At 44.0% G+C, this 25,660-nt stretch overlaps 3 protein-coding genes across 7 annotated transcripts; 2 read left to right on the plus strand and 1 right to left on the minus strand.

Moving 5' to 3' along the window:
• Positions 1-3,418: 3,418 nt before the first annotated feature.
• Positions 3,419-11,499, plus strand: LOC6632100 (uncharacterized). Of its 5 annotated transcripts, none has more exons than XM_002055479.4 (9): positions 3,419-3,561; positions 6,870-7,141; positions 7,209-7,366; positions 7,552-7,896; positions 7,987-8,900; positions 8,971-9,148; positions 9,221-9,609; positions 10,116-10,272; positions 10,337-11,499. In XM_002055479.4, the coding sequence occupies exons 2-9, from the start codon at positions 6,892-6,894 to the stop codon at positions 11,480-11,482; spliced, it is 3,537 nt and encodes a 1,178-aa protein (XP_002055515.2). In that variant the 5' UTR covers positions 3,419-3,561; positions 6,870-6,891; the 3' UTR covers positions 11,483-11,499. The 5 variants fall into 5 exon arrangements, with proteins under 5 accessions (XP_002055515.2, XP_032295517.1, XP_032295518.1 ...); XM_032439626.2 differs by having other exon boundaries at positions 8,974-9,148; XM_032439627.2 differs by having other exon boundaries at positions 7,555-7,896.
• A 1,319-nt stretch (positions 11,500-12,818) lies between these two features.
• Positions 12,819-24,873, minus strand: rho-4 (rhomboid-4). Its single transcript, XM_002055477.4, has 4 exons — positions 24,266-24,873; positions 13,886-14,247; positions 13,474-13,816; positions 12,819-13,400 (listed from the first exon to the last, which is right to left on the minus strand). The coding sequence occupies exons 1-4, from the start codon at positions 24,512-24,514 to the stop codon at positions 13,092-13,094; spliced, it is 1,263 nt and encodes a 420-aa protein (XP_002055513.2). The 5' UTR covers positions 24,515-24,873; the 3' UTR covers positions 12,819-13,091.
• On the plus strand, positions 21,326-22,148 carry LOC6632099 (uncharacterized). Its single transcript, XM_002055478.4, has 2 exons — positions 21,326-21,481; positions 21,535-22,148. Exon 2 carries the CDS (start codon positions 21,578-21,580, stop codon positions 22,046-22,048), a length of 471 nt encoding a protein of 156 aa, XP_002055514.1. The 5' UTR covers positions 21,326-21,481; positions 21,535-21,577; the 3' UTR covers positions 22,049-22,148.
• Positions 24,874-25,660: the final 787 nt, after the last annotated feature.

A 25,660-nucleotide genomic window follows, 5' to 3' on the forward strand; every position in this document is an offset into this window, starting at 1 on the left:
ATTCACGTCATGGAGCTCAAAATAGTACGGGTAGATTTAAATTATTATGCACTGGCGGAAAATGGGTGGAAATAGTGATTATTTGACTGGCAAAAAACACATTTCCGTCGGAATATGTAACACATTTGGATGCCAAGCTAAATCATTTTAAAAAGACCGAACTGCGAACCCTTAAGTATAAAGTCTCACAGTTAGCATCAATAATTGAACAAGATCTAGAGAGTTGAAGATTTGAATGTGGGTCCGTCTACTGTCGCGTGTTCAGCTTGATAGTCTCATTATATATTCATAGGCATCTGTAAACAACGAAGCGCCGTATCATAGAAATCAATTCAACTGATTTCAACATGCTCATCAGTTTGGGATTAGACCAGTCACTTACCCACTTGGGCCTGAGAACCCGTGCTTAATCCAGCTCACAGACACCACGTCGCGCCCGAGGCACAGCAATAACAACAATAACAACAACAACAATAACAACAACAACAACAGCCGACGGTCACAACCCTCAAATGGCACCCGCTAAGCGGATTTGAGGCAATCAAATTAAAGTCGCCCCAAGGAGTCAACAGTCAACAGCTTCAGAATCAAAATCAAAATCAAATTAGCAGCAGTTTGGTGGCTAATTTTGTTATCATTCGACTGCAGTTGCATGTGCGTTTGTGTGTGTGTGTGTGTGTGTGTGTGTGTCGGTGGGAGGGGTGTGCCCAGCACGTGTCTCTTGCCGATAAGACACGAAACTCAACAAACAGCAGCCACACGACCACACGTGACCCTGTGACCATAAGCTGGAGCTAAGTCCTGCAAATGCAGCTGCAGCTGCGACGCTGGCGAAAAATCAATGACACTTGCAAAATGGTGACCGGGCACGCCCCCAGTTTGCCCACAGTAGCCACGCCCATCTGCACGAAAGTGAGCAAGTGTTGAGTGCTTGAGCAGTGCGCGATTCACACCCACTCGACCGGCTGCATCGTCAAAAGTAAGTAAGTGTCTGCAATTATTTAATCAATTTCAATTTCGTATCCCAGATCCTTGTTGCTGCTCGAGATAAGGACACAATTGCGGGCTGCGGGCTGCGTTTATATCAAAAGGTTTATGACTTTCCAGGGGGTGCAGACATATTTTTTTACCCTGAACCCATTGAAGATAGCTTAAAATAGTCTTCTTCTACGTCTACTACTCATACGGAATATATACATTTTGGCACAGCATCAACAGCCGAGTCCACCCAACCATATCCGTGTGATATATATGTTTCCATCATGCTGCTAGATGTCAACATAAAACCTAAAACAGCAAGTCTTAAGCATTTATAGGTTCTGCGATGAACGTCTTCATACATACGGCCATACAGGCAGAGGGACATAAGTATGTGCCAAGATCGAGTCGACTGATGAATTTGACCTCGAATATATAGACTGCATGAGGTCAGAGATGCTTCCTGCTGCCTGTTATACACTCTTTGTATTAAAATGGGCTTTGGGCTATAAAATATCGAGATGAATCAAAGAAGATTCAAGTTTAAAGCTCGTCTGTCAATGGGGTTGCACGGCAGCAGCAAGCAATTGGCATGCGCTCTCTCACGTTTCAATCGTTCTACAATCCACGTGTGCCAATTCCCGTGTTGATACCAAAGAGTTTGAAGGTAAGAGTATGAACGCAGAAAAATGTGACGTCGCCCAACCAAAGGCTTTTATTTGAATGCGCGCATACATATGTGTATGTGTATGCGTATGTGTATGCACAAATATATGCTCAAGAGGATAGGTATACATGCTTGCATGCATAGGCTGAAAACATGTACACATGCATACATCATGTGCATGTTTGCATGTGCGAAGAAAGCTCCCACAACGGACAGCTTCCATAAGCGGACACTCTATTAAAGGTTAATGTCGAGTTGGCTTATCTGAGAAAAACCTCTTCCTTTTTAGCAGCACGCTTAAGCTCTCCAAATAAAAAAATAGTCCAGGTACTTATAGACTCATAGACACAAGCCCAAACAGCGCTGATCCTTCCCCCTGCGCCTCACTACTAATTATATTATATAATGAATATTTTTCGATGTTTTAAAATGCTTTATTTTAATTGTGCTATCCAAAACATATTCCTTATCGTTACGAAAGCCTGCGTACCAGGTCTGGTGTATCTAGATCTTAAACTTTCTTAGCTAGCTAAAAAACAACATATCCAGAAATCGGTGCCTATCTAAGTATATTCACGAAATAGGACGAGCTATCGACAAAAAATTACAAACTCGTTTTGCTTAAGAGAATATAAATATCAAACTTAAAGTCTCTAAATAAACTCAGCTCGTCATCTTGACTGAGATTGTGAAGATATTGTTCCTATTTTGGTTATGAAAGTTTTTTATTTAAATTGGGATTATTTTAAGAACAGATTTGGCTATGACAAAGTGAGGTTGAGCTTATTTTGTTCTTCATTCAACAGTCATTACAATTTCATTTAACATTAGCTCAAAAAGGCTGAAAATCAAAATTGATTCACTTGATTCAATTTTTTTCATTTCATATTTGAGGCAAGAATTTGCTTACTTCTATGACTGATTCCACTTGATTCAAGTACGAAGTTCCTAACTCAAAGTACATACTTATATATTATTTACATGCATATTAGCACGCGGCACATTGTTTCGCAGATCCCAAGTTTCAAGTTTTAGAAATTGATTTTTTACCCATTATAATGAAGAAGCTCAAAAAAATGTTTCAAATGAAAATTATTTCGCCATATTGAAACTCATTTTTCGATAAGACTTGGCACACTAACATAGGTGAGTATTGATGGGAATAAGAACGGACTATTACGAGGAGCGGATTAAATGGAGCATACATATGTTTTTTATAAAAATAAAAGACAATATATGCGAATCCTAGCCAGATTTCGCCATCATCAAAAAAAAGAAAGCAAAAAAGTGATGTTTTTATAACTTTGATTTTTTTTTTTCAAATATTTTGTTTGGTTTTTTTATATTTATATTAACATCGCAAATCAAGAAATTATTGAAATCACAAAATTAGACATAAAAATGTCGCAAAAAGAAACGCAAACTGATGCTTTCAAATATCATAAGGTCGCCAAATTAATGCGCTGCTGCAAAAACATTAAAAAAATACTCATGCCCAAAATGTTAAAGCATGAAATCAAAACGCCAAAAAACGCCACTTGGTTACAGAATCGCAATCGTAATTTTCGGTCGCAGTATTCAGTTTACATTTGCCGAATATTGGTGTTTTGCTATATTTTCAATCTGGTCTGACTTTGATGATTTTCATATATTATCGTTTTTTCGATTACAATAACAGCGGATTAACAGCTGTCGCAATGTCATTGCACAGTACACATAACAGCGCCTTAACAGATATTTAACAGAAGTGGCCATTTTGAGTTAACCATTCGATACTAAAGAGGTAATTTATCGTTTAGTGTTTAGCACAATTTCTAGCGAATCGCAGCAGGACGAACGTGTTTTTTTATTTGCAAATTAATTTCAAGATTTTAAGTTGACAGTGTAAAGTGTTCAAATTTTGTGTTCCATAGCAGGTAAGTTGATGTTTTTCATCAGCACACCCAAAATAATATTGTCGTAAATGCGGTGCTGGTTCATTTCGAAGCTAGCGTCAGTCGCACACACAATTACACAGCTATGTTTGTGTGCATACACATGCAGTGACCACGCGCGGATTCGCGAGGTGCCGCTGACAAAATCGAAATAGCAGTTGCAAATGAGCTAGCTAAAATATTCGCTTGACACTTAAAGACTGCCGCCTGCTGGGCACGGTGACCAAGTCGCGGGTTTCAACGTATACTATGTGAGGTTGTCATGCAGTTTTGTTTGCCGGCACCGGCACACGGCCATACACAGCCACAATCACACACACACACACACACATACACGCACGCACGCACACACACACACATCAACACGTAAAAGTGCGTGCCAAATTCAAAAATTTCGGAGTTAGCCCCTTGGCTTCAGCGATTATAATTCTAGTCATAGCTCTTGCAGCGTTTCGCATTTACAAACAAAGTTGTATGAATTGAAATTGACATAAATGTATTTGTTTGTAAATATGTAAGTGCACATATTACACATGCATTAGCTGTGCTCAATTTGCATTTGTGTGCGGCACCCTAGTGTATATACATGTATGTGTGTGTGAACGTGTGAACGAACGATTAAAACCAAACAAAAACAAACGATTCGTGACACAAATCGTTTACGGGAGAATAAAATGTAAGTTTATACGGTGCATGGTTTTGAAAGTTTGTGATGATATTACTAGTTCAGTTTTTTTCCGATCTACAGTAAATGTGCAGCATAAAATTCTACACTTGCCCGTACAGAGAAAGGCCATGAAAAGCTGGTTGCCATTTTAGATTTGTCATTCGCACACGTGCATAAATTGTTACGCACACAACTACATTCCCGATTCTGTGCTCGCCGCGTAAGTTTGTGTCGCAAGTCCAACGAGCCGTTAGCCTTCGTGAAATTTGACGAAGAGTTACAAGAAACGCATGCAGCAAAGACAAAACAAACGTCAGGCTTGACCTTGGTTGCATTAAAGAGCTGTTTGAAGCGTATATATGTACATGTTACATGCATGTGTGTGCGTGCGTATGCTCGCGTGCATGATATATGTATTTGCATATGTATGTATGTACATGTGTGCAAGATAGCACCAGTATATGTATCTAGCTGAGTACAATAGAAGATCTCAAAAGGCTTGCTAGCTTCTTTTTGGTTCTGCTTATGTTTTCAATATAATTTCAACCTTTGGGCTTTCCAGCATGCCTTCGGCATTACTCGGCTCGGTTTTCTGTAGACCACCCGACACCTGGGCGTATGTGTATTTGCGTGTTCGGATTAATTGTTAACCAAAAAAAAAAAAAAACAAGTAAGAGGTTCTAGTCGGGAGCCCCCGACTAGGGGATACCCTGAACCCTCTTCTTCCAACATCAAATGCATTCTATTTTAGAAGCAACATATCATGTTTCGTGACTTTAGCTTTTATTATTTACCAAAATTGTCCAAAAAACAGTATATCGATACCGACTTTTATCGATTTCTTGGAAACGGAGTAAGTTATCGATTATCGGAAACAAACGTCATATCTCCCCGCGGAGCTATTCCCATCATACCACGCGGAGTTATGTCGTTTTGGAACGTCATATCTCCCCGCGGAGCTATTTCCATCCGAGCGGAGGGAGTTATGTCGTTTTGGAACGTCGTATCTCCCCGCGGAGCTATTACCCATCATACCGCGCAGAGTTATGTCGTTTTGGAACGTCATATCTCCCCGCGGAGCTATTTCCATCCGAGCGGAGGGAGTTATGTCGTTTTGGAACGTCATATCTCCCCGCGGAGCTACTACCCATCATACCGCCTGGAGTTATGTCGTTTTGGAACGTCATATCTCCCCGCGGAGCTACTACCCATCATACCGCCTGGAGTTATGTCGTTTTGGAACGTCATATCTCCCCGCGGAGCTACTACCCATCATACCGCCTGGAGTTATGTCGTTTTGGAACGTCATATCTCCCCGCGAAGCTACTACCCATCATACCGCCTGGAGTTATGTCGTTTTGGAACGTCATATCTCCCCGCGGAGCTACTACCCATCATACCGCCTGGAGTTATGTCGTTTTGGAACGTCATATCTCCCCGCGGAGCTGTTATCCATCATACCGCGCAGACAGACAGACTAACATGGCTAGATCGACTCGGCTATTGATGCTGATCAAGAATATATATACTTTATGGGGTCGGAGATGCTTCCTTCTGCCTGTAACATACATTTGGATTTCGCACGAATACAATATACCCTTATACCCATTTTGAATGCGTTCAGGGTATAACATCGAAAAAGTTTCGATTTTCGCACCAACCTCTATTTTCAAAAAAACGTGATGTAACCCGTGATGTAACCCCTTACCATTTTGTTATGTTATGTCGTTTTGGAACGTCATATCTCCGCGCGGAGTTATGTCGTTTTGGTACGTCATATCTCCGCGCGGAGTTATGTCGTTTTGGTACGTCATATCTCCGCGCGGAGTTATGTCGTTTTGGTACGTCATATCTCCGCGCGGAGTTATGTCGTTTTGGAACGTCATATCTCCGCGCGGAGTTATGTCGTTTTGGAACGTCATATCTCCGCGCGGAGTTATGTCGTTTTGGAACGTCATATCTCCGCGCGGAGTTATGTCGTTTTGAAACGTCATATCTCCGCCCGAAGTTATGTCGTTTTGGAACGTCATATCTCGGCACGGAGTTATGTCGTTGTGGAACGTCATATCTCCGCGGGGAGCTATTACCCGAGATATTAAAAAAAATCATTGAAACAGTTTCGATTTTCGCACCGACCTCGATTTTGAAAAAAAAGTGGTATAACCCCTTGCCATTTTGTCGATTTGGGTCAAAATTTTGAATTAAGCATTTATGATAAAAAAAAGGAACTTAAATAGCATTACAGAAAAAAGTCGCAATCACTATGCTGTTAAAATGCGAAGCAGACAGAAATTGTATACAGAAATTCTTAAAGACATACATATGTTCTTGTATAGAGCGAAGCACAAAATAAATAAATGCATAAATAAATGCTTAGATTTTATTAAGTTTAGTCAACGGTCTTTGTTAAACATGAAACCCAAGAATAGCCCGCAAATGAATTAATTAGAAACACTTTAGGTTTTAAGTTATTTAACTTTGGAGAGTATCGCTTGCTGGTTTGCTTTGGGCATGGCTCGCTTTGTTGTTCGTTGCGCAACCCGTATGTGCAGCTCTGCTTGGGTCACGACGGGATCTGTTAACTGCATTTACTTCAATGAGAAGATTCTATTTTTATTTTAAGCTTACGTTTTGACAGGCGCACTATGAGTTCGCCAGACGACGCCTTTGACGGAGCCAACAGCCCCCGTTTAAAGAAGCAGCTGAGGGAATCGTCGAGCCTTAGCAGCTCTAGCGATGATTCTGTGCCTGATAACAACGATGGCTCCAACCATTCGGCCGAGGCAGAAGGCAATGAGCTGAAGACAAATACAATCAACAGGCAGAAATCTGTCGAAAATGACTCTGATATGTCACAGCATAAGGAGCAAGAACAGTTCAATGCCGAGCAGAGTGGTAAATTTTATTTATGATAATTTGCTTGCGACTCATAACCATTCTTAATCCTTGCATCATGTACTAGTTGGAACAGCAGGCAGTCGCAAGACCAAAAGGCGCAAGGCTAAAAGAGCCAAGCTACGCCGTGACTCAAAGGAAGTAGCTTTGATGGGTTGGAGCGGACCCTTTCCTAATCTCTCACCCACCCACAGTCTGGAGAGTAGCTCGGACGTGGATCAGCAGGTAAGTAGGCATTGTCAACGGCCCAAGCACGACACGGGCATGAGCAGCGATGTGACTACAGCTGTTCCAGCTCCGGTGTCAAGACTATCATTGACTTGTTTACATCGACGTGTACTTGTCTTGTTCTCTATCTCTCTATGTATTTTTGTTTGTATGTATGTATGTATATTGTATATTGTATGCAGCAGCTGCCCACTGACCTAAAGGCAATCTGTGCCACTGGGCTGAGCATCTTTCCCAGAGAGGACAAGGAGCAGCGGCCGCCGCTGTCAACATCGTCGTCTTCTGATTCTACTTCCTTCTCGCCAGTTTCCCAACTTAAAACGCCTGCAACAACGACAACAACATGTTTTACACTTACAACAAATTCGACTACTTCAAGTCCAAAGTCTACGCAGACAACCAACAACAACGTCAACAACAACGACACCAATTCAGCCTCAATGTCAATTGCAACAAGTTGTCCTCGTTCAGAACCATCATCAGAGCCAGAATCAGAATCAGAACCACAAGCTGATGTAGCAAAGCAGGTGGAATTTTAGGCTTAGTCTTCGAGACTGGCATTGCTGGGCAACTAACCTATTAATTTGCTTTCTCCCGCTCTATTCCTCTCTACGCAGACAGTCAAGCATTCAAATGAACGACCCTCCAGTGCCGCCGCTGGTATTGATACCGTCGCAAATTTAGACGCTGTTGAGGACTCAAATGCCTCTTTTGGCTCATTGAAAAGCAGAAGCTCGCGAAAGCGTGGCACTTCCAATAGAAGCTCAGCCGACGGACAACAGAATGAATCAAAACGAACCAAGCCAACAGAACAGGATAATAATGGCTGCAGCTTGCGCACTCGATCCAAGTCGTTGCATGATCCGAATCCGGATGTGCCGCCGCGCACCCCACGTGCTCGTAGCATCTGCCCCGCCGCCATGCTCAGTCAAAATGAGCCTGCAGAGCAGACTCCACCCAGCAGTGAAACAAAGACTCCCGCTCGCCGTCGCTCAGTCGCTGCATTTAAGCTGCATCCGACTGATGAATTCTATCGCTTGCCCTTTAAGTACGGCTGGAAACGTGAACTGGTTCTGCGTAGCAGTGCATCCTTATCGCGTCAGCGGGGTGACGTTATATTCATATCGCCAGGAGGCAAGAAGCTGCGCTCCCGCGAGGACATCGTTCCGCTACTGAATGGCGAGTTGACCATCGATCATTTCTGCTTTCAGCGCCAAATGCAGCAGGTCGGCGAGGAGTTCGAGACGGTGCGTCAGGCACAGCCTGCTCCGTTGCGTCGGAAATCCTTAGCTGTCGCCAAGCAGCAGCAACAGTTGACCAACGTGAACAACCAACAACTCCCGCCAGTGCCTGCACCCGTGTCTGGCAAGCGTGTGCCCAAGCCTAAGGTTCCCAAGGGCGCTAGCCCTCCGCCTGAGGGTTGGACTTCCACCATGGCCGTTAAGGGAAATGCTCGCGTGTTGGCAGCTAGCAATGGTAACACCAGCGGCGGACCTGGCTCTGGGTCTGGCAACAGCGCTCGTAAAAGAAGGTAAGCTGCTGCTTTAAATGCTTCAAATATATTTTCTTGTCTTATTTTCTCACCGATTCCCCTGCTTCAGCAGCAACCAGACAAAGCAACCAGCTAAGCCAGCACCAGATCCAACTGTGCAGGCAAATATTCAACCGCAGTCAGGTAAAGGCAAGACGATGATCTGTGTGTATTGCCTAAAGCTAATCAATGAGAAACAGCAGGCCTATCCCGTCGGAACCGCCAGTGTCAACAGCTACATCTGTATGGTGAGTACTCGCACGCCAATTCAGTCCTGTCAGCAAAACTGATCTGCTGCATCTTCATTCTTGCCTATCCAGCAATGTGTTAAACCCAGTAGCAAAGCTGCCAATTTGCAGCAGACAGCTAAAGGACTACCAGCGGAACAGGGACCTACCAACGGCACCAAGAAGCAAGACTCGATTGATGAGAACCTGTGCACTGATGCCAAAGCTTCTGCCAGTGTGGATGCTGACAAAAATATGAATGCAGACGTCGACGCCAATGGCAATGGCAATGGCGGCCTGCTGGAAATTGGTGGAGAGATTGAACTGCCGGGCGCGCTGCCGCCGGACCAGTTGCTGAGCGATGAGGTTCCTGCAAGTCGTGCCGGTAACAAGATCACGCCCAAGCCACTGGAAGTCGTTGTCATTAACGGTCGCAAGGCTCTGGCCATTGCTGGCGAGCCGCCGTGTCCGCGTTTACAAGTGTGAGTCCGCAACGAAGGCAAACAACTTGGGCGCGTACTCATCCGACGCTCAGTCCTCCTCACTTCTGCTCTGTTCAGTTCTTTTGAAGTATAGATAAAAATCACTCAATAGCAATGAATCCTACAATCATTTTGGTTCACATGAAAAAACAGTTGTCTATATAGAAACGGAGAACTCGGCAGAATATTTAAGTGTTTATTGAAAAATAATTTAAAAAAAAAAAAAAAATTCTTTATCTCCCACAGTGTTAGAGATAGGTCTGGTTGATTACTGATGACTTTTAAAGAACGAGCATTAACATTTACATTTACATACATTTTTCGTCAATTCAGGGTCAAATATCAGTTAAAATTATCCGTGTAAGGGGAAGAGGCTTTTTAACGTTTCTGAAAATAGATAGAAATTAGGTGTTTAGTTAACCGAATTAAGGGTCTAAACGTTTGGGTTGAATTCTGCATGTCTACAATTATGAAATTAAATATTATATCCGTCGTCTTCTTTTTAGCTTGCCACGCGAACCGGACCTGGAAATTTATGAAAAATATTTTCTTAAGCGCAACTGCACGGCTAAGGAAAAGCGTCAAAATTTCGTTGAATGCATTTCTGCTGGCAACTTAAGCTGCCAGGTGATGTCGGCTGTTATGAAGACACTGGATTTGCACGTAAGTTTACATAATGCAGCATCATTTACGATCTAACGTAAACTGATTCTCTATGCCCTCGCAGGATCGTGTGCGTATGTCAAACGTATGCAAGACATGGTCGATGATTGCCCGCGACCGTAGCGTGTGGCGCACATTAAAGCTGCGTGACACGCTTATAACAAACTGGTTGTTCCTTTTGCGAGATATGGTGCGTTATCGCACCCGCGAACTGGATATGATGGGGGTCAAAATGACTAATCCCAAAATGCGCCTGGAGGGAGATTTGCGTGTGCTTAAAGCATTGCGCGTTCTGCGCACTGACGCTTGCGAGGCGGAATTTATCCAGTCAGTTATTAAATGTATACCACGTCTGCTGGAGCTGCGCACCACATGCACCAGTCGTGCACTCAGCCTGGCTAGTATGAAGAAGATGTTGGAATTGCGCGTGCTGCGCATTCGCATGATAGAGCCCAAGGCTGGCATCTTTTCGTTGCAGCCGCTGCAAAATTTAGAACAATTGAGGGAGCTAAGTCTACGCGGCATTAACAACATGGCGCAGCTGGAGCTGTTGCAGCTCCAGGGATTGAAACTGCTCGAGACGCTTGTGTTAGGCTCCTGTCGTGGTATGAAGGTTACGACGTTTGGGCAGCAAGTGCTGCCGAGACTGAAGCGTCTTCGCCACCTGCGCCTAGAAAACCACCACAGCAATCGCTCATTTAATATCAACGAGATCATGGAAGGCATCGCCGCCGGCGGCAGTGTAAAACGTGTCGAGCTCATCAATGTCAACGTGGATGCAGAACTTAGCCGTCAGTTGGCAGCTTGTAAATCGGTCCAGGAGCTGCTGCTCATGCCAAACTTCCATAATAATACGGCTTATATGATGTGTTACATCATGCAGGCCATCAATGAAAACAGCGAACAGCTCAATGTATTTCGTCTGGGTCTTACCTACGAACTTCTGAGTGTCACTCGTGCGTTAGCCATGAACCAGGAGAAAGACTGTATTCCGGTTGCACTGCCAATACCAGGCGTGCCTGAAAATGATATACTAAATGAGTCCGATGAGCCAATCGCGTATTTGCCGGTCGATCGCTTGGAATCGATTCTACACCACATGATGCCTCAGGCCTGGCTGACAGTCGCCAAGGTTTCCCAGAGCGAGACAACTAATCTTAAATTCCTTCCGGCTTCACCAAATGACACGTCTGGAATTTCTCATGATTAAATTTGTTTCCATCGCTACCTTATATATTTAATCAATATAGATATATATCTATTTATATATATGTATTGTATATTTATATATATATATATATATATATATAAATATATATATATATTCTATACATAGTATATAATCGTCAGGGTGTAAGAATGAGGGCGAGTACCGTCACGTTTATACCGTAATGCCGCCCGGCTGTTCTTCGAGAGAAAAAAGACTGAGTCTTAATTTCAACATCACAAGCTACACAATACCTTGTAGCTGAAGCCCAGAGTATTTTAAGTTATAGGAGCGTGTACATCACACGATGTACACGATCCATTGTTTTCGTAAAAGAAGCGTTATTTTAACACGTTAAATATATGAAAATACAAAGGAAGACAACACGTTTGTTTTTGTAAAAAATCAAAACGTTTTATTTTAATATAGCATTTAGCATTTAAAAACATACGAATATATCTAAATCTAATACATATTTTTATTACTGGAATTGCGTAATTTACGTGTACATATTTTGTTTTTGTACAAATGAAGAATTGTTAAGATTACGCATTGTAAAACTTTTGTGAAATGCACAACTATTTTAAAATACTTGACAAACATTATCTTTTTAGATTATTTAACCGGGCGTATGGGTATTTTGTATATTGTGCGTAAGTATATTAGTTGTGTACATGGAGAGGTCCTGGCAAAGTAGGCTTTCGCAGTGTGCAGTGTAAATGTTACAAAAATAAATATGTGTATAGAGTAATACAATAATGTGTTATAAATATAAAAAATATATACATATACATATGTTTTTAAGTAACTAGTCATCGTGTCAAATAAGTGACAGCATGAACAACATGTGTGTTATCCTGGCCAATGGGAACGGGCAGGCAGATTTCTGAACCGTTCGACTTTTGGGACTAACAAGTATTAATTGATTGAACGGTGTGAGAAAAATCCAATTTGTGATCAATGTATGTTAGCTTTTTTGGGAGCAAGAGAGCCGTGCCCTTTTAAGCCCTTAGACACAGAGTGTGCCATATATATAGAAATATTTGTATCGAAAAATAAATGATACCTTAGAATTCTAGCATATATAAGTATACTTAGTCGCATAAATGTAGGGTAATGTTTTGGCTAAACAAGTCGAGAGCAAATGCAAGGATAATATGATTGAATTAGTTTGGGTAATGAGTAATAAGAAAATGGATAAATAATTTATCGGCCGCTCCTTCCGACAAACCAAATAAAATGTATATTGCTAAGTGCTGAGCCAACGGGGTCATTCTGATCAGCATGACAAGCTGCCCAGGGAAATGGGCTAAATTAGTTCCGATCGAAAGTATGCTCTTTCTGTTAGCGAAGTGTTATCAAAGGTAATTTGTTGCGGTATATAAATCATAAATTAGGGAGAGTAGGGAGGGGCACAGCAAATGATGCTCAATGTGTGCCACACGCTAAAGATGGTAGAAAAATAGCATAGAATAAAGCCTTAAAATGACACGTGCTCTAGCCAATAGATGGCCAACATCAAGTGCACTTTGGACATGTACATGGACAACCTGAGGCTAAGGCTATGCGCGACTTAAAGCTAATTTGTCATTGGTCGGGATCGCAATGGCGATCAGTTGTATTCGGGTTTGGGAAAGTAGTCGGGCACAAAGATGTGCACAATGATGCCGGTGGTCATGAGCGCAAAGTAGACGAGCACAGCCATCCACCAGAGTATGCGCTCCCAGCGACGCACCTCCAGATTGCGCAGCACGCCAATTCCAACAAGTAGGCCAGCAACGGCCCCAGACAAATGCGCTACGTATCCAATTTGGTCATGTTGATCAGTCAGATGACGGTACACGGATGTGCCCAGATCGGTGAAGCAGAACACAAGGAAGGCAAGCAGCTGCACAATCGCGTACTCCATTTCCGAGTAGTTCTGCAAACAAAGATGGGATTCGAAATGTGAGTTGATACTAAACGTGTTATGCCGAGCTATTATAAGGACTTGCCATGATGATCGTCGCAATGTGTGCTGTAATAAGGGCATATACACCGCCGGAGGCGCCTGCCAAAAAAATTCGTGGACTGGTCAGTGAGGTGCCCATTGATCCGGCCAGTACGCCGGCCAAGTAGACGAGCGCCACACGCCACCAGTGATGCACCAGCTCCAGGGCAATGCCAAGGAAAATCTGTATGATCAGATTCATCATGAGGTGCATAATGCCCACGTGCACAAACATATAGCTGAGAAAACGCCACGACTCGTAGCGCTTGTACGGATTGTAAATGAAGAGCGTCGCCGCTGGTCCGTTGGTGCTCTCGCCCAGGCGCTGGTTGTGGTTCGGATCGTCCCTGTTAGCATAAAGATTTGGCACAAATCAATAAATCAATCAAGCAAATTGGTGTCAACAGGGAACTCACTGAAAGTAGATGACGTCCACCAGAAACATAATGATCTCGATGATCGAGAAGATGACCATGGTCAGCGGCGGCGGGCAGATGGACATTTGTTTCTCGTACGCACCGTCCGGCTCATCGCCCTCCAATGGCTTTGGCGGTGGGACCACATACCGGCAATATCTGGTCAGCATATTGCGTATCATCCACTTGTGGTGCAGCGACATGGTATAGAACTCGTCAAAGTCCAGATGCCCATTGTTGTCCATGTCGCTCCTGTGCAGTATTTGCTCGGCTATGTACGCCGGTATGTCCCGGCAGTAGCCATCCGATATGAGACCCTTCAGCTCGTGTGTGTTGATAAGCCCATCTCTGTCCGAGTCGTGCTGCACGAAAAGGCAATAACAAACTTGTCCATTAATCAAAAGTAATTCAAATGAGTTGCACCTAAGCCTGATCTCTTGTATTTGACCTGATTTTCTCTACAAGTTGAGTTGGTTTTGTCGCAACAGCAAGTACATGTATATATTCTTCATCATTATCAAAGGACTTGTCGATATGGAAATGTGCGTCTCAGTCTAAGTCAGGTCCGGCTTTCTGCTGAAGTCAATTCATCTGCATGTCAGAGCCCACCGGATCGAGCCTTGGGCAGTCGAAAAGAGTATGAAAAGAGTTTTGGAACGTCATATCTCCGCGGGGAGTTATGTCGTTTAGGAACGTCATATTTCCGCGCGGAGTTATGTCGTTTTGGAACGTCATATCTCCGCGCGGAGCTATTACCCGAGATATTATGTCGTTTTGGAACGTCATATCTTCGCGCGGAGTTATGTCGTTTTGGAACGTCATATCTCCGCGGGGAGTTATGTCGTTTTGGAACGTCATATCTCCGCAGGGAGTTATGTCGTTTTGGAACGTCATATCTCCGCGGGGAGTTATGTCGTTTTGGAACGTCATATCTCCGCGCGGAGCTATTACCCGAGATATTATGTCGTTTTGGAACGTCATATCTCCGCGGGGAGTTATGTCGTTTTGGAACGTCATATCTCCGCGGGGAGTTATGTCGTTTTGGAACGTCATATCTCCGCGCGGAGCTATTACCCGAGATATTATGTCGTTTTGGAACGTCATATCTCCGCGGGGAGTTATGTCGTTATGGAACGTCATATCTCCGCGCGGAGTTATGTCGTTTTGGAACGTCATATCTCCGCGCGGAGCTATTACCCGAGATATTATGTCGTTTTGGAACGTCATATCTCCGCGCGGAGTTATGTCGTTTTGGAACGTCATATCTCCGCGGGGAGTTATGTCGTTTTGGAACGTCATATCTCCGCGCGGAGTTATGTCGTTTTGGAACGTCATATCTCCGCGCGGAGTTATGTCGTTTTGGAACGTCATATCTCCGCGCGGAGCTATTACCCGAGATATTATGTCGTTTTGGAACGTCATATCTCCGCGCGGAGTTATGTCGTTTTGGAACGTCATATCTCCGCGCGGAGTTATGTCGTTTTGGAACGTCATATCTCCGCGCGGAGTTATGTCGTTTTGGAACGTCATATCTCCGCGCGGAGCTATTACCCGCGATATTATGTCGTTTTGAAACGTCATATCTCCGCGGGGAGTTATGTCGTTTTGGAACGTCATATCTCCGCGCGGAGCTATTAACCGAGATATTATGTCGTTTTGGAACTCCATATCTCCGCGCGGAGTTATGTCGTTTTGGAACGTCATATCTCCGCGGGGAGTTATGTCGTTTTGGAACGTCATATCTCCGCGCGGAGTTATGTCGTTTTGGAACGTCATATCTCCGCGCGGAGCTATTACCCGAGATATTATGTCGTTTTGGAACGTCATATCTCCGCGCGGAGTTATGTCGTTTTGGAACGTCATATCTCCGCGCGGAGCTATTACCCGAGATATTATGTCGTTTTGGAACGTCATATCTCCGCGGGGAGTTATGTCGTTTTGGAACGTCATTCTCCGCGGGGTGTTATGTCGTTTTGGAACGTCATATCTCCGCGCGGAGCTATTACCCGAGATATTATGTCGTTATGGAACGTCATATCTCCGCGCGGAGCTATTACCCGAGATATTATGTCGTCATATCTCCGCGCGGAGTTATGTCGTTTTGGAACGTCATATTTCCGCGCGGAGCTATTACCCGAGATATTATGTCGTTTTGGAACGTCATATCTCCGCGGGGAGTAATGTCGTTTTGGAACGTCATATCTCCGCGCGGAGCTATTACCCGAGATATTATGTCGTTTTGGAACGTCATATCTCCGCGCGGAGCTATTACCCGAGATATTATGTCGTCATATCTCCGCGCAGAGTTATGTCGTTTTGGAACGTCATATCTCCGCGCGGAGCTATTACCCGAGATATTATGTCGTTTTGGAACGTCATATCTCCCCGCGAAGTTATGTAGTTTTGGAACGTCATATCTCCGCGGGGAGTTATGTCGTTTTGGAACGTCATATCTCCGCGGGGAGTTATGTCGTTTTGGAACGTCATATCTCCGCGCGGAGCTATTACCCGAGATATTATGTCGTTTTGGAACGTCATATCTCCGCGGGGAGTTATGTCGTTTTGGAACGTCATATCTCCGCGCGGAGCTATTACCCGAGATATTATGTCGTTTTGGAACGTCATATCTCCGCGGGGAGTTATGTCGTTTTGGAACGTCATATCTCCGCGGGGAGTTATGGCGTTTTGGAACGTCATATCTCCGCGGGGAGTTATGTCGTTTTGGAACGTCATATCTCCGCGCGGAGCTATTACCCGAGATATTATGTCGTTTTGGAACGTCATATCTCCGCGGGGAGTTATGTCGTTTTGGAACGTCATATCTCCGCGGGGAGTTATGTCGTTTTGGAACGTCATATCTCCGCAGGGAGTTATGTCGTTTTGGAACGTCATATCTCCGCGCGGAGCTATTACCCGAGATATTATGTCGTTTTGGAACTCCATATCTCCGCGGGGAGTATGTCGTTTTGGAACGTCATATCTCCGCGCGGAGCTATTACCCGAGATATTATGTCGTTTTGGAACGTCATATCTCCGCGGGGAGTTATGTCGTTTTGGAACGTCATATTTCCGCGGGGAGTTATGTCATTTGGAACGTCATATCTCCGCGCGGAGTTGTGTCGTTTTGGAACGTCATATCTCCGCGGGGAGTATGTCGTTTTGGAACGTCATATCTCCGCGCGGAGCTATTACCCGAGATATTATGTCGTTTTGGAACGTCATATCTCCGCGCGGAGCTATTACCCGAGATATTATGTCGTTTTGGAACTCCATATCTCCGCGGGGAGTATGTCGTTTTGGAACGTCATATCTCCGCGCGGAGCTATTACCCGAGATATTATGTCGTTTTGGAACGTCATATCTCCGCGGGGAGTTATGTCGTTTTGGAACGTCATATCTCCGCGGGGAGTTATGTCGTTTTGGAACGTCATATCTCCGCGGGGAGTTATGTCGTTTTGGAACGTCATATCTCCGCGGGGAGTTATGTCGTTTTGGAACGTCATATCTCCGCGGGGTGTTATGTCGTTTTGGAACGTCATATCTCCGCGCGGAGCTATTACCCGAGATATTATGTCGTTTTGGAACGTCATATCTCCGCGGGGAGTTATGTCGTTTTGGAACGTCATATCTCCGCGGGGAGTTATGTCGTTTTGGAACGTCATATCTCCGCGCGGAGCTATTACCCGAGATATTATGTCGTTTTGGAACGTCATATCTCCGCGGGGAGTTATGTCGTTTTGGAACGTCATATCTCCGCGCGGAGCTATTACCCGAGATATTATGTCGTCATATCTCCGCGCGGAGTTATGTCGTTTTGGAACGTCATATCTCCGCGCGGAGCTATTACCCGAGATATTATGTCGTTTTGGAACGTCATATCTCCCCGCGAAGTTATGTCGTTTTGGAACGTCATATCTCCGCGCGGAGCTATTACCCGAGATATTATGTCGTCATATCTCCGCGCGGAGTTATGTCGTTTTGGAACGTCATATCTCCGCGCGGAGATATTAACCGAGATATTATGTCGTTTTGAAACGTCATATCTCCGCGGGGAGTTATGTCGTTTTGGAACGTCATATCTCCGCGCGGAGCTATTACCCGAGATATTATGTCGTTTTGGAACGTCATATCTTTCAAAACGTCATATCTCCGCGCGGAGCTATTACCCGAGATATTATGTCGTCATACCTCCGCGCGGAGTTATGTCGTTTTGGAACGTTATATCTCCGCGCGGAGCTATTACCCGAGATATTATGTCGTTTTGGAACGTTATATCTCCGCGGGGAGTTATTTCGTTTTGGAACGTCATATCTCCGCGCGGAGCTATTACCCGAGATATTATGTCGTCATATCTCCGCGCGGAGTTATGTCGTTTTGGAACGTCATATCTCCGCGCGGAGCTATTACCCGAGATATTATGTCGTTTTGGAACGTCATATCTCCCCGCGAAGTTATGTCGTTTTGGAACGTCATATCTCCGCGCGGAGCTATTACCCGAGATATTATGTCGTCATATCTCCGCGCGGAGTTATGTCGTTTTGGAACGTCATATCTCCGCGCGGAGATATTAACCGAGATATTATGTCGTTTTGAAACGTCATATCTCCGCGGGGAGTTATGTCGTTTTGGAACGTCATATCTCCGCGCGGAGCTATTACCCGAGATATTATGTCGTTTTGGAACGTCATATCTTTCAAAACGTCATATCTCCGCGCGGAGCTATTACCCGAGATATTATGTCGTCATACCTCCGCGCGGAGTTATGTCGTTTTGGAACGTTATATCTCCGCGCGGAGCTATTACCCGAGATATTATGTCGTTTTGGAACGTTATATCTCCGCGGGGAGTTATTTCGTTTTGGAACGTCATATCTCCGCGCGGAGCTATTACCCGAGATATTATGTCGTCATATCTCCGCGCGGAGTTATGTCGTTTTGGAACGTCATATCTCCGCGCGGAGCTATTACCCGAGATATTATGTCGTTTTGGAACGTCATATCTCCCCGCGAAGTTATGTCGTTTTGGAACGTCATATCTCCGCGCGGAGCTATTACCCGAGATATTATGTCGTCATATCTCCGCGCGGAGTTATGTCGTTTTGGAACGTCATATCTCCGCGCGGAGCTATTAACCGAGATATTATGTCGTTTTGAAACGTCATATCTCCGCGGGGAGTTATGTCGTTTTGGAACGTCATATCTCCGCGGGGAGTTATGTCGTTTTGGAACGTCATATCTCCGCGGGGAGTTATGTCGTTTTGGAACGTCATATCTCCGCGGGGTGTTATGTCGTTTTGGAACGTCATATCTCCGCGCGGAGTTATGTCGTTTTGGAACGTCATATCTCCGCGCGGAGCTATTACCCGAGATATTATGTCGTTATATCTCCGCGCGAAGTTATGTCGTTTTGGAACGTCATATCTCCGCGCGGAGCTATTACCCGAGATATTATGTCGTTTTGGAACGTTATATCTCCGCGCGGAGCTATTACCCGAGATATTATGTCGTTTTGGAACGTTATATCTCCGCGGGGAGTTATTTCGTTTTGGAACGTCATATCTCCGCGCGGAGCTATTACCCGAGATATTATGTCGTCATATCTCCGCGCGGAGTTATGTCGTTTTGGAACGTCATATCTCCGCGCGGAGCTATTACCCGAGATATTATGTCGTTTTGGAACGTCATATCTCCCCGCGAAGTTATGTCGTTTTGGAACGTCATATCTCCGCGCGGAGCTATTACCCGAGATATTATGTCGTCATATCTCCGCGCGGAGTTATGTCGTTTTGGAACGTCATATCTCCGCGCGGAGCTATTAACCGAGATATTATGTCGTTTTGAAACGTCATATCTCCGCGGGGAGTTATGTCGTTTTGGAACGTCATATCTCCGCGGGGAGTTATGTCGTTTTGGAACGTCATATCTCCGCGGGGAGTTATGTCGTTTTGGAACGTCATATCTCCGCGGGGTGTTATGTCGTTTTGGAACGTCATATCTCCGCGCGGAGTTATGTCGTTTTGGAACGTCATATCTCCGCGCGGAGCTATTACCCGAGATATTATGTCGTTATATCTCCGCGCGAAGTTATGTCGTTTTGGAACGTCATATCTCCGCGCGGAGCTATTACCCGAGATATTATGTCGTTTTGGAACGTTATATCTCCGCGGGGAGTTATTTCGTTTTGGAACGTCATATCTCCGCGGGGAGTTATGTCGTTTTGGAACGTCATATCTCCGCGCGGAGCTATTACCCGAGATATTATGTCGTTTTGGAACGTCATATCTCCGCGGGGAGTTATGTCGTTTTGGAACGTCATATCTCCGCGGGGAGTTATGTCGTTTTGGAACGTCATATCTCCGCGGGGAGTTATGTCGTTTTGGAACGTCATATCTCCGCGGGGAGTTATGTCGTTTTGGAACGTCATATCTCCGCGGGGAGTTATGTCGTTTTGGAACGTCATATCTCCGCGGGGAGTTATGTCGTTTTGGAACGTCATATCGGATATCGATATCGATTGCTTGGAAACGGAGTAAGCTATCGATTATCGGAAATAAACTCGATCTGCGCAGGAACTAGGAGCACCGACATCAACATTTCAAGTCTCTAGCTCTTATAGGTTCTGAGATCCTTGGTTCTGAGATACGGACGGACGGACGGACAGACGGACAAGGCTAGATCGACTCGGCTATTGATGCTGATCAAGAATATATATACTTTATGGGGTCGGAGATGCTTCCTTCTGCCTGTTACATACATTTGGATTTCGCACAAATACAATATACCCCTATACCCATTTTTAATGGGTTCAGGGTATACAAATATTCATACACTTTTTACCTCGGGGTGTCGGGGTATTCCATAATACTCTATCCCATAGTACTGGTTCCGTTCGAATCAAACCGGAAGATAACTCAAGGTTCATTTAGTTTTCATTCAGATCATTTAAAAGTTGTGTGTTTTTTTCCCCATTTTCCCCTTTTCTCGCCTGTGGAAAACTAACAGGTTCTTATTTTGTTTTACCTAGATATATATTTGAGAATTAGTATGAAGTCGATTGGAGTTCATAACCAAAATTAGAAATTCTTTAGTCTTGTGATCCCAAATGAAAGGCTTTTTGCAAAATGAGTGCATAGAGTACATATCGGATAAATGTTCACAATTATCCTTGAAAATGAGTTAAAGTCTTGAAAAGAACTTTGTACTCGGCTTCTTCGGCCAGGATTTGTCAGTTATTCGAAGAATGTGAAACAGATCTCAAATAAATGTTTAATAGGGATCCTTGGAAGTGACCCCAAACTAAACACAACAAATTTCTGATTCCCACGTAGGAAGTTTCCGCGGTTTTTCCACACGGATGGAATTTCGATTCGTTATAAGTGTATTTCACCAAATTTGTAAAACGTTTGATGCGTTGGCCCCGACTCGAGTAGGCGACGTTGGGGTGCTTTGAAGGGGCTCTCGGATGTGTCAGTTTCATCCAGTAATAGTCATTTAAGTTGTACGGCAAACATCTCGGAACAAATAGCAAGACATCACTAGAGCTGAGGCGTGAGCTTTGTGCTTCGTAGGGCCAGCAACAGCATACAAATAATTACAGGTGAGTGCGTGGCCAAACCCAATTAGTCTCTTCCCATCTAATAGCTGCCGTAGTTCTCATAGTTCCGGTTGTACTCTGTGAAGTTGCCATTGCAGAATGACGCACTTGTGGCGGACGAGCAAGAATATGGTGGGCTGGTTGCTGGGCCAGCAGCCGGAGCAGTGCAACTGTGATTGGCCGGATGAGGATGAGGTCGAGGTGCAAGAGTCTTCGGGCGTTGGCACTGTCATAGTCATATATACGGCCCTGGCGGGTCTGTTTATTGGGGCGAACCTCTTGCCCAGCCAGGTTACCCAGAGCCCACCGGCGTTGCGGGACCGAGACATACGCAAGGAGCAACAGCGGCGCCGCAGCAAGCAGCCGCCCAACGATGTCAACAGGCGATCGAGAAGGAAGCAGCCGCTGGACAATTTTTATGATGCGCTGCAGCCGAACGCAGAGGAGGAGGCCCAGTGGCTGAAAAAGAGCGACCGGGCCAAAAAGAGCGCCAAGGATGTCTTCTTCGATGTGCCCAATGAAAACAATGAAGAGGAACATTTCATTGACGTCCATGAAGATAAAGAATAACTCGTAGCCAACACATGCGAACAGGAGCTAACTTTTCCGAAATCGTTTCCCATTTGCAATATCCCAAATTTTAAATAAATGTTAGATCAGCCTGTCTAAAGCTTGGACTAGAACATCTGGTTGCCATAAAGTCCGCAATGCCACATCAAATTGTTGCAACAAACCACCCCCAAATGTGGCCAAAACTAGTCGCAACAAATGCCCACAAATGGCCAGCCCCAAATCGGATCGAATGCATTCCAGTATTTGGTAAATCCGTCAAAAAGCTGCATTCGAATCGAGGCTAAAGCAATTGACAGGCCTCTTGCCCAAAAAGTTTCTACTCTGACAACAATTGGCGAAACAAGAAATAAATTAAGCAAGATGTGTGTTAAAAGTCTGGGGCACGCCCACTGGAGGGCGGCCAAATCTAGAAAATGTATATTTTGCCAAGTTTTAAGGCTTGCGTATAAAAATGTTGCAGCTAGATCAATTAGTTGCCGCAGATCTATTTCGTCTCTTATAGCTCTTTTTTGTTCTTATCGCTTAGTGTTTATGTAGAAAATTACTAAATGCACACACACACACACACAGGCAACAGGTGGATGTATCTAGCCACCTGCAACAAAGCAGGCACAAGCCATAAACTGTTGTGATTGGGCAGTCCAGAGAGTGTGAGAGAGAAGAGGGGGTTGGGGTTTGCATTAGAGAAGAGTTAATAACAAAAATAAGTTACTGAGTCACCAATTGCAGTCGGGCAGATGTTGTACAGTCAGTCCTGTATGTGTGCCTATATGTATATGCATGTGTGTGTGTGTGTAAGGCCATGAAATGTTTGGCGTTTGGGGTTATGCGCCACTTGAAAGAAAAAAGCCTCTGGTCGAGCAAAATTGATAAGATTGCGAAGAAATATTTCGATATATGTAGCTTTGGCTTCTTGCCCACTGCTCAAATGCTCAAAGCGAACAACTTTGGCGAAACACGGAATCTAGACCGTGCTGATAATTATCAGCTAACCCCATACCAGATATACCAGATATTAATAAATGGGCGTTAAGCACGAGCTAGAGCTGCCCAGCAAAAGAAATCTTACGCAAAACTACCAGAAGAAGAATCAACGCAAAACGGGTTAGGGCAAAAAATAAAACAACAACAAATATGATGAAGTGCAATTTGTGTTGTTGTCTCAGTTGCCAGGGGCCAATGAACGAAAGGGGCCGGCGAGCGTAAGACAATGAAGGGGGAAAAGAGAGAGAGAGAGAGAGAGAGAGAGAGAGGGTGGGGGAAACGGGGCTATTTGAATAGAATCCAACTAATAGAATGGAATGCTGTTCAGGAGAAACAACACACAAAGCAAAACAAAAAACGAAAGGTAAGATGATAATGAATAGAAAACAATGCTAAATGCTAAAAATTAAAAAAAAAAAAAAAAAACAAATGCCAATAACAATTTCGTGCGAGTGACTAAGACCAAATCAACTTTTTGACAGCCAAGAACAATATAACAGCAGCAACAGCAACAGCAACAACAACAACAACAACAACAACGACGACGACGACAGAAATCCCCACAAATAAATTCATACACACATGTATGTAGTCACGTTTGTGTGTATGTGCATGTGCATGTGTGCATGTGTATGCATGCATGTATGTACGTATATAACCGGTTGTTTCTCTCTTTACTCGATAAGACATTCGTATTCCCCTCAGTCCGTTTGTTGTTATTGTTGCAGTGTTAAGCAAAAACAAACTGAGAAAGGCACACAAAAAATGTTAACGGTGAAATATGCAAAAGTGTGAAATTGAGTGAATGCTGTGTTTGAAGATGTAGACGTGACATTGATAAGCCCGCCCTTGTCTAAAATGGAATCTGCAAATAACGCGCAGCCGCAGCCGCAGCGGCGACGGCGACGGCAGCGACAGCGACAGTTTGGGGAGCATGCATAAAAATAGAGCGTGAGAGAGTGAGCAATGCAAAAGAAAAACCGCAATTTGATGACTAGAGCGAGCCAGCAGTCGGTTGAGGGCAGGGAGGGGTAACAAATGACGGCGTTGATGATTCACAACTGTTTGACACGCGCAACTCAGTAGAACTTTCACCAAGAGCAAGGGGAACGCGCAAAGACGGGCGTTTCGGATAAAACAAGAATATTCATTCATGCATACGCTCGCATATGCAGCGACACCGGCAGAGCCAGAGAGAGCGTAGATATCTTAGAGAGACATTTGGCTTACCTTGTCGAATATTTCGCGCATTTTTCGGCGATCCTCTGGCTCCTGCACTGAATTGGAGTGATTTAGTGGTATCTCCTCCATATCAATGGTGTCCTGACGCAGCGTTGGCGGCCGCACTGGACGCGATGGCGATCGCCGCTCGGGCGGTATATTAGGATAAAGCCCATTTTCAACATCCCGTTGGTGCTGCTGCTGCAGCTGCTGGGCGGGCGTTTGGCTCTGCTGGCGCGTTACCGATTTTACAGGCATTCTCTCTGTCACTTCGCGGGACAGTGGGGCGGGGGGAAAATTCGTTTGTTTTTTTTTTTTTTTGCCTGTGGCTTGGTTTGTTGTTACTTTCGGGGCTTACAGTGCTATTTCAATGTTAAGGCCAATTTTAACGCGACGATGACACTTAGTAATAACTTGTGCTTCGACTCATGCTTGCGATAAGATTATTAGTTGGCCATAAAAACTGGCAGGCACACACAACCACAGGCAAAATGAAATGCAGTTTGAAATCACACAAACAACAAAAATACTAAAAAAAAATAAAACAAATAGGAGTCAAAGGTACCGCACTAAACGAGCTAAACACGTCCGCACAGCTTGCTCATTCGAAATAGAATGAGAGAGAAAAGGAATGAAAGAGAAGAAATTGAATGAAACACTGTGTAGCTAACGCATATGTTAACTCACAATGCGCTGTTGCGCAAGCTGGTCACACTGCTTATGCAATTCTGTTAACTGGTCAGCATTCTGTTAAATGGTATTGCCACCCTGTCGTCTAAGGCAGCTTCTGGCAGCACCGTTGTGTTTTTGAATTTTGTCTAACGGACTGAAATTTAAATATTGTAGACTTCTTTTGTATTTGTATTTGCTTGCCGCTTTTTATTTATTTATTTGTTACATCCTACAATGCTGGGTAAGCCGTGCCTATTTCCTATTGCATTTTTTCCTTCTAATTTCATCGCATTCTGCTGGCTTGTGGTCTTAATCAACCTCTTGCACCGCACACATGCATACATACAATTTACTAAATTTATAGGTTTATAAATTAGTTTTCATATTTATTTGATTTTTGTTTTAATACGTATAAATAAAAACTTAAACAAATTTACTGCACACACATTTTTATATCTTGCTGACTACTCAAAAAAAAAAATTATTTTAAATATATTTTTGTATTTGTTTTTTGTTTTTGTTTTTTTTTTGTTTTTTGTATTTTTTGTCTGTCGTGTTTTAGAATCTTTCAAGTTTTCAACATTGTGTAACATAGTTTGCTAATTTACTTGACGCCGTTCGTAGCATTTCCTTAATAAAATTGTTGCACTCTCAACAAATTTTTATAAATGTTTATATATTAAATATTCTTGTCTAAAATTTGCAACTATTTCGTTTTAGACTTTTAGTTTT

This window comes from Drosophila virilis, chromosome X, assembly GCF_030788295.1.
Source record: "Drosophila virilis strain 15010-1051.87 chromosome X, Dvir_AGI_RSII-ME, whole genome shotgun sequence".
Taxonomy (NCBI): domain Eukaryota; kingdom Metazoa; phylum Arthropoda; class Insecta; order Diptera; family Drosophilidae; genus Drosophila; species Drosophila virilis.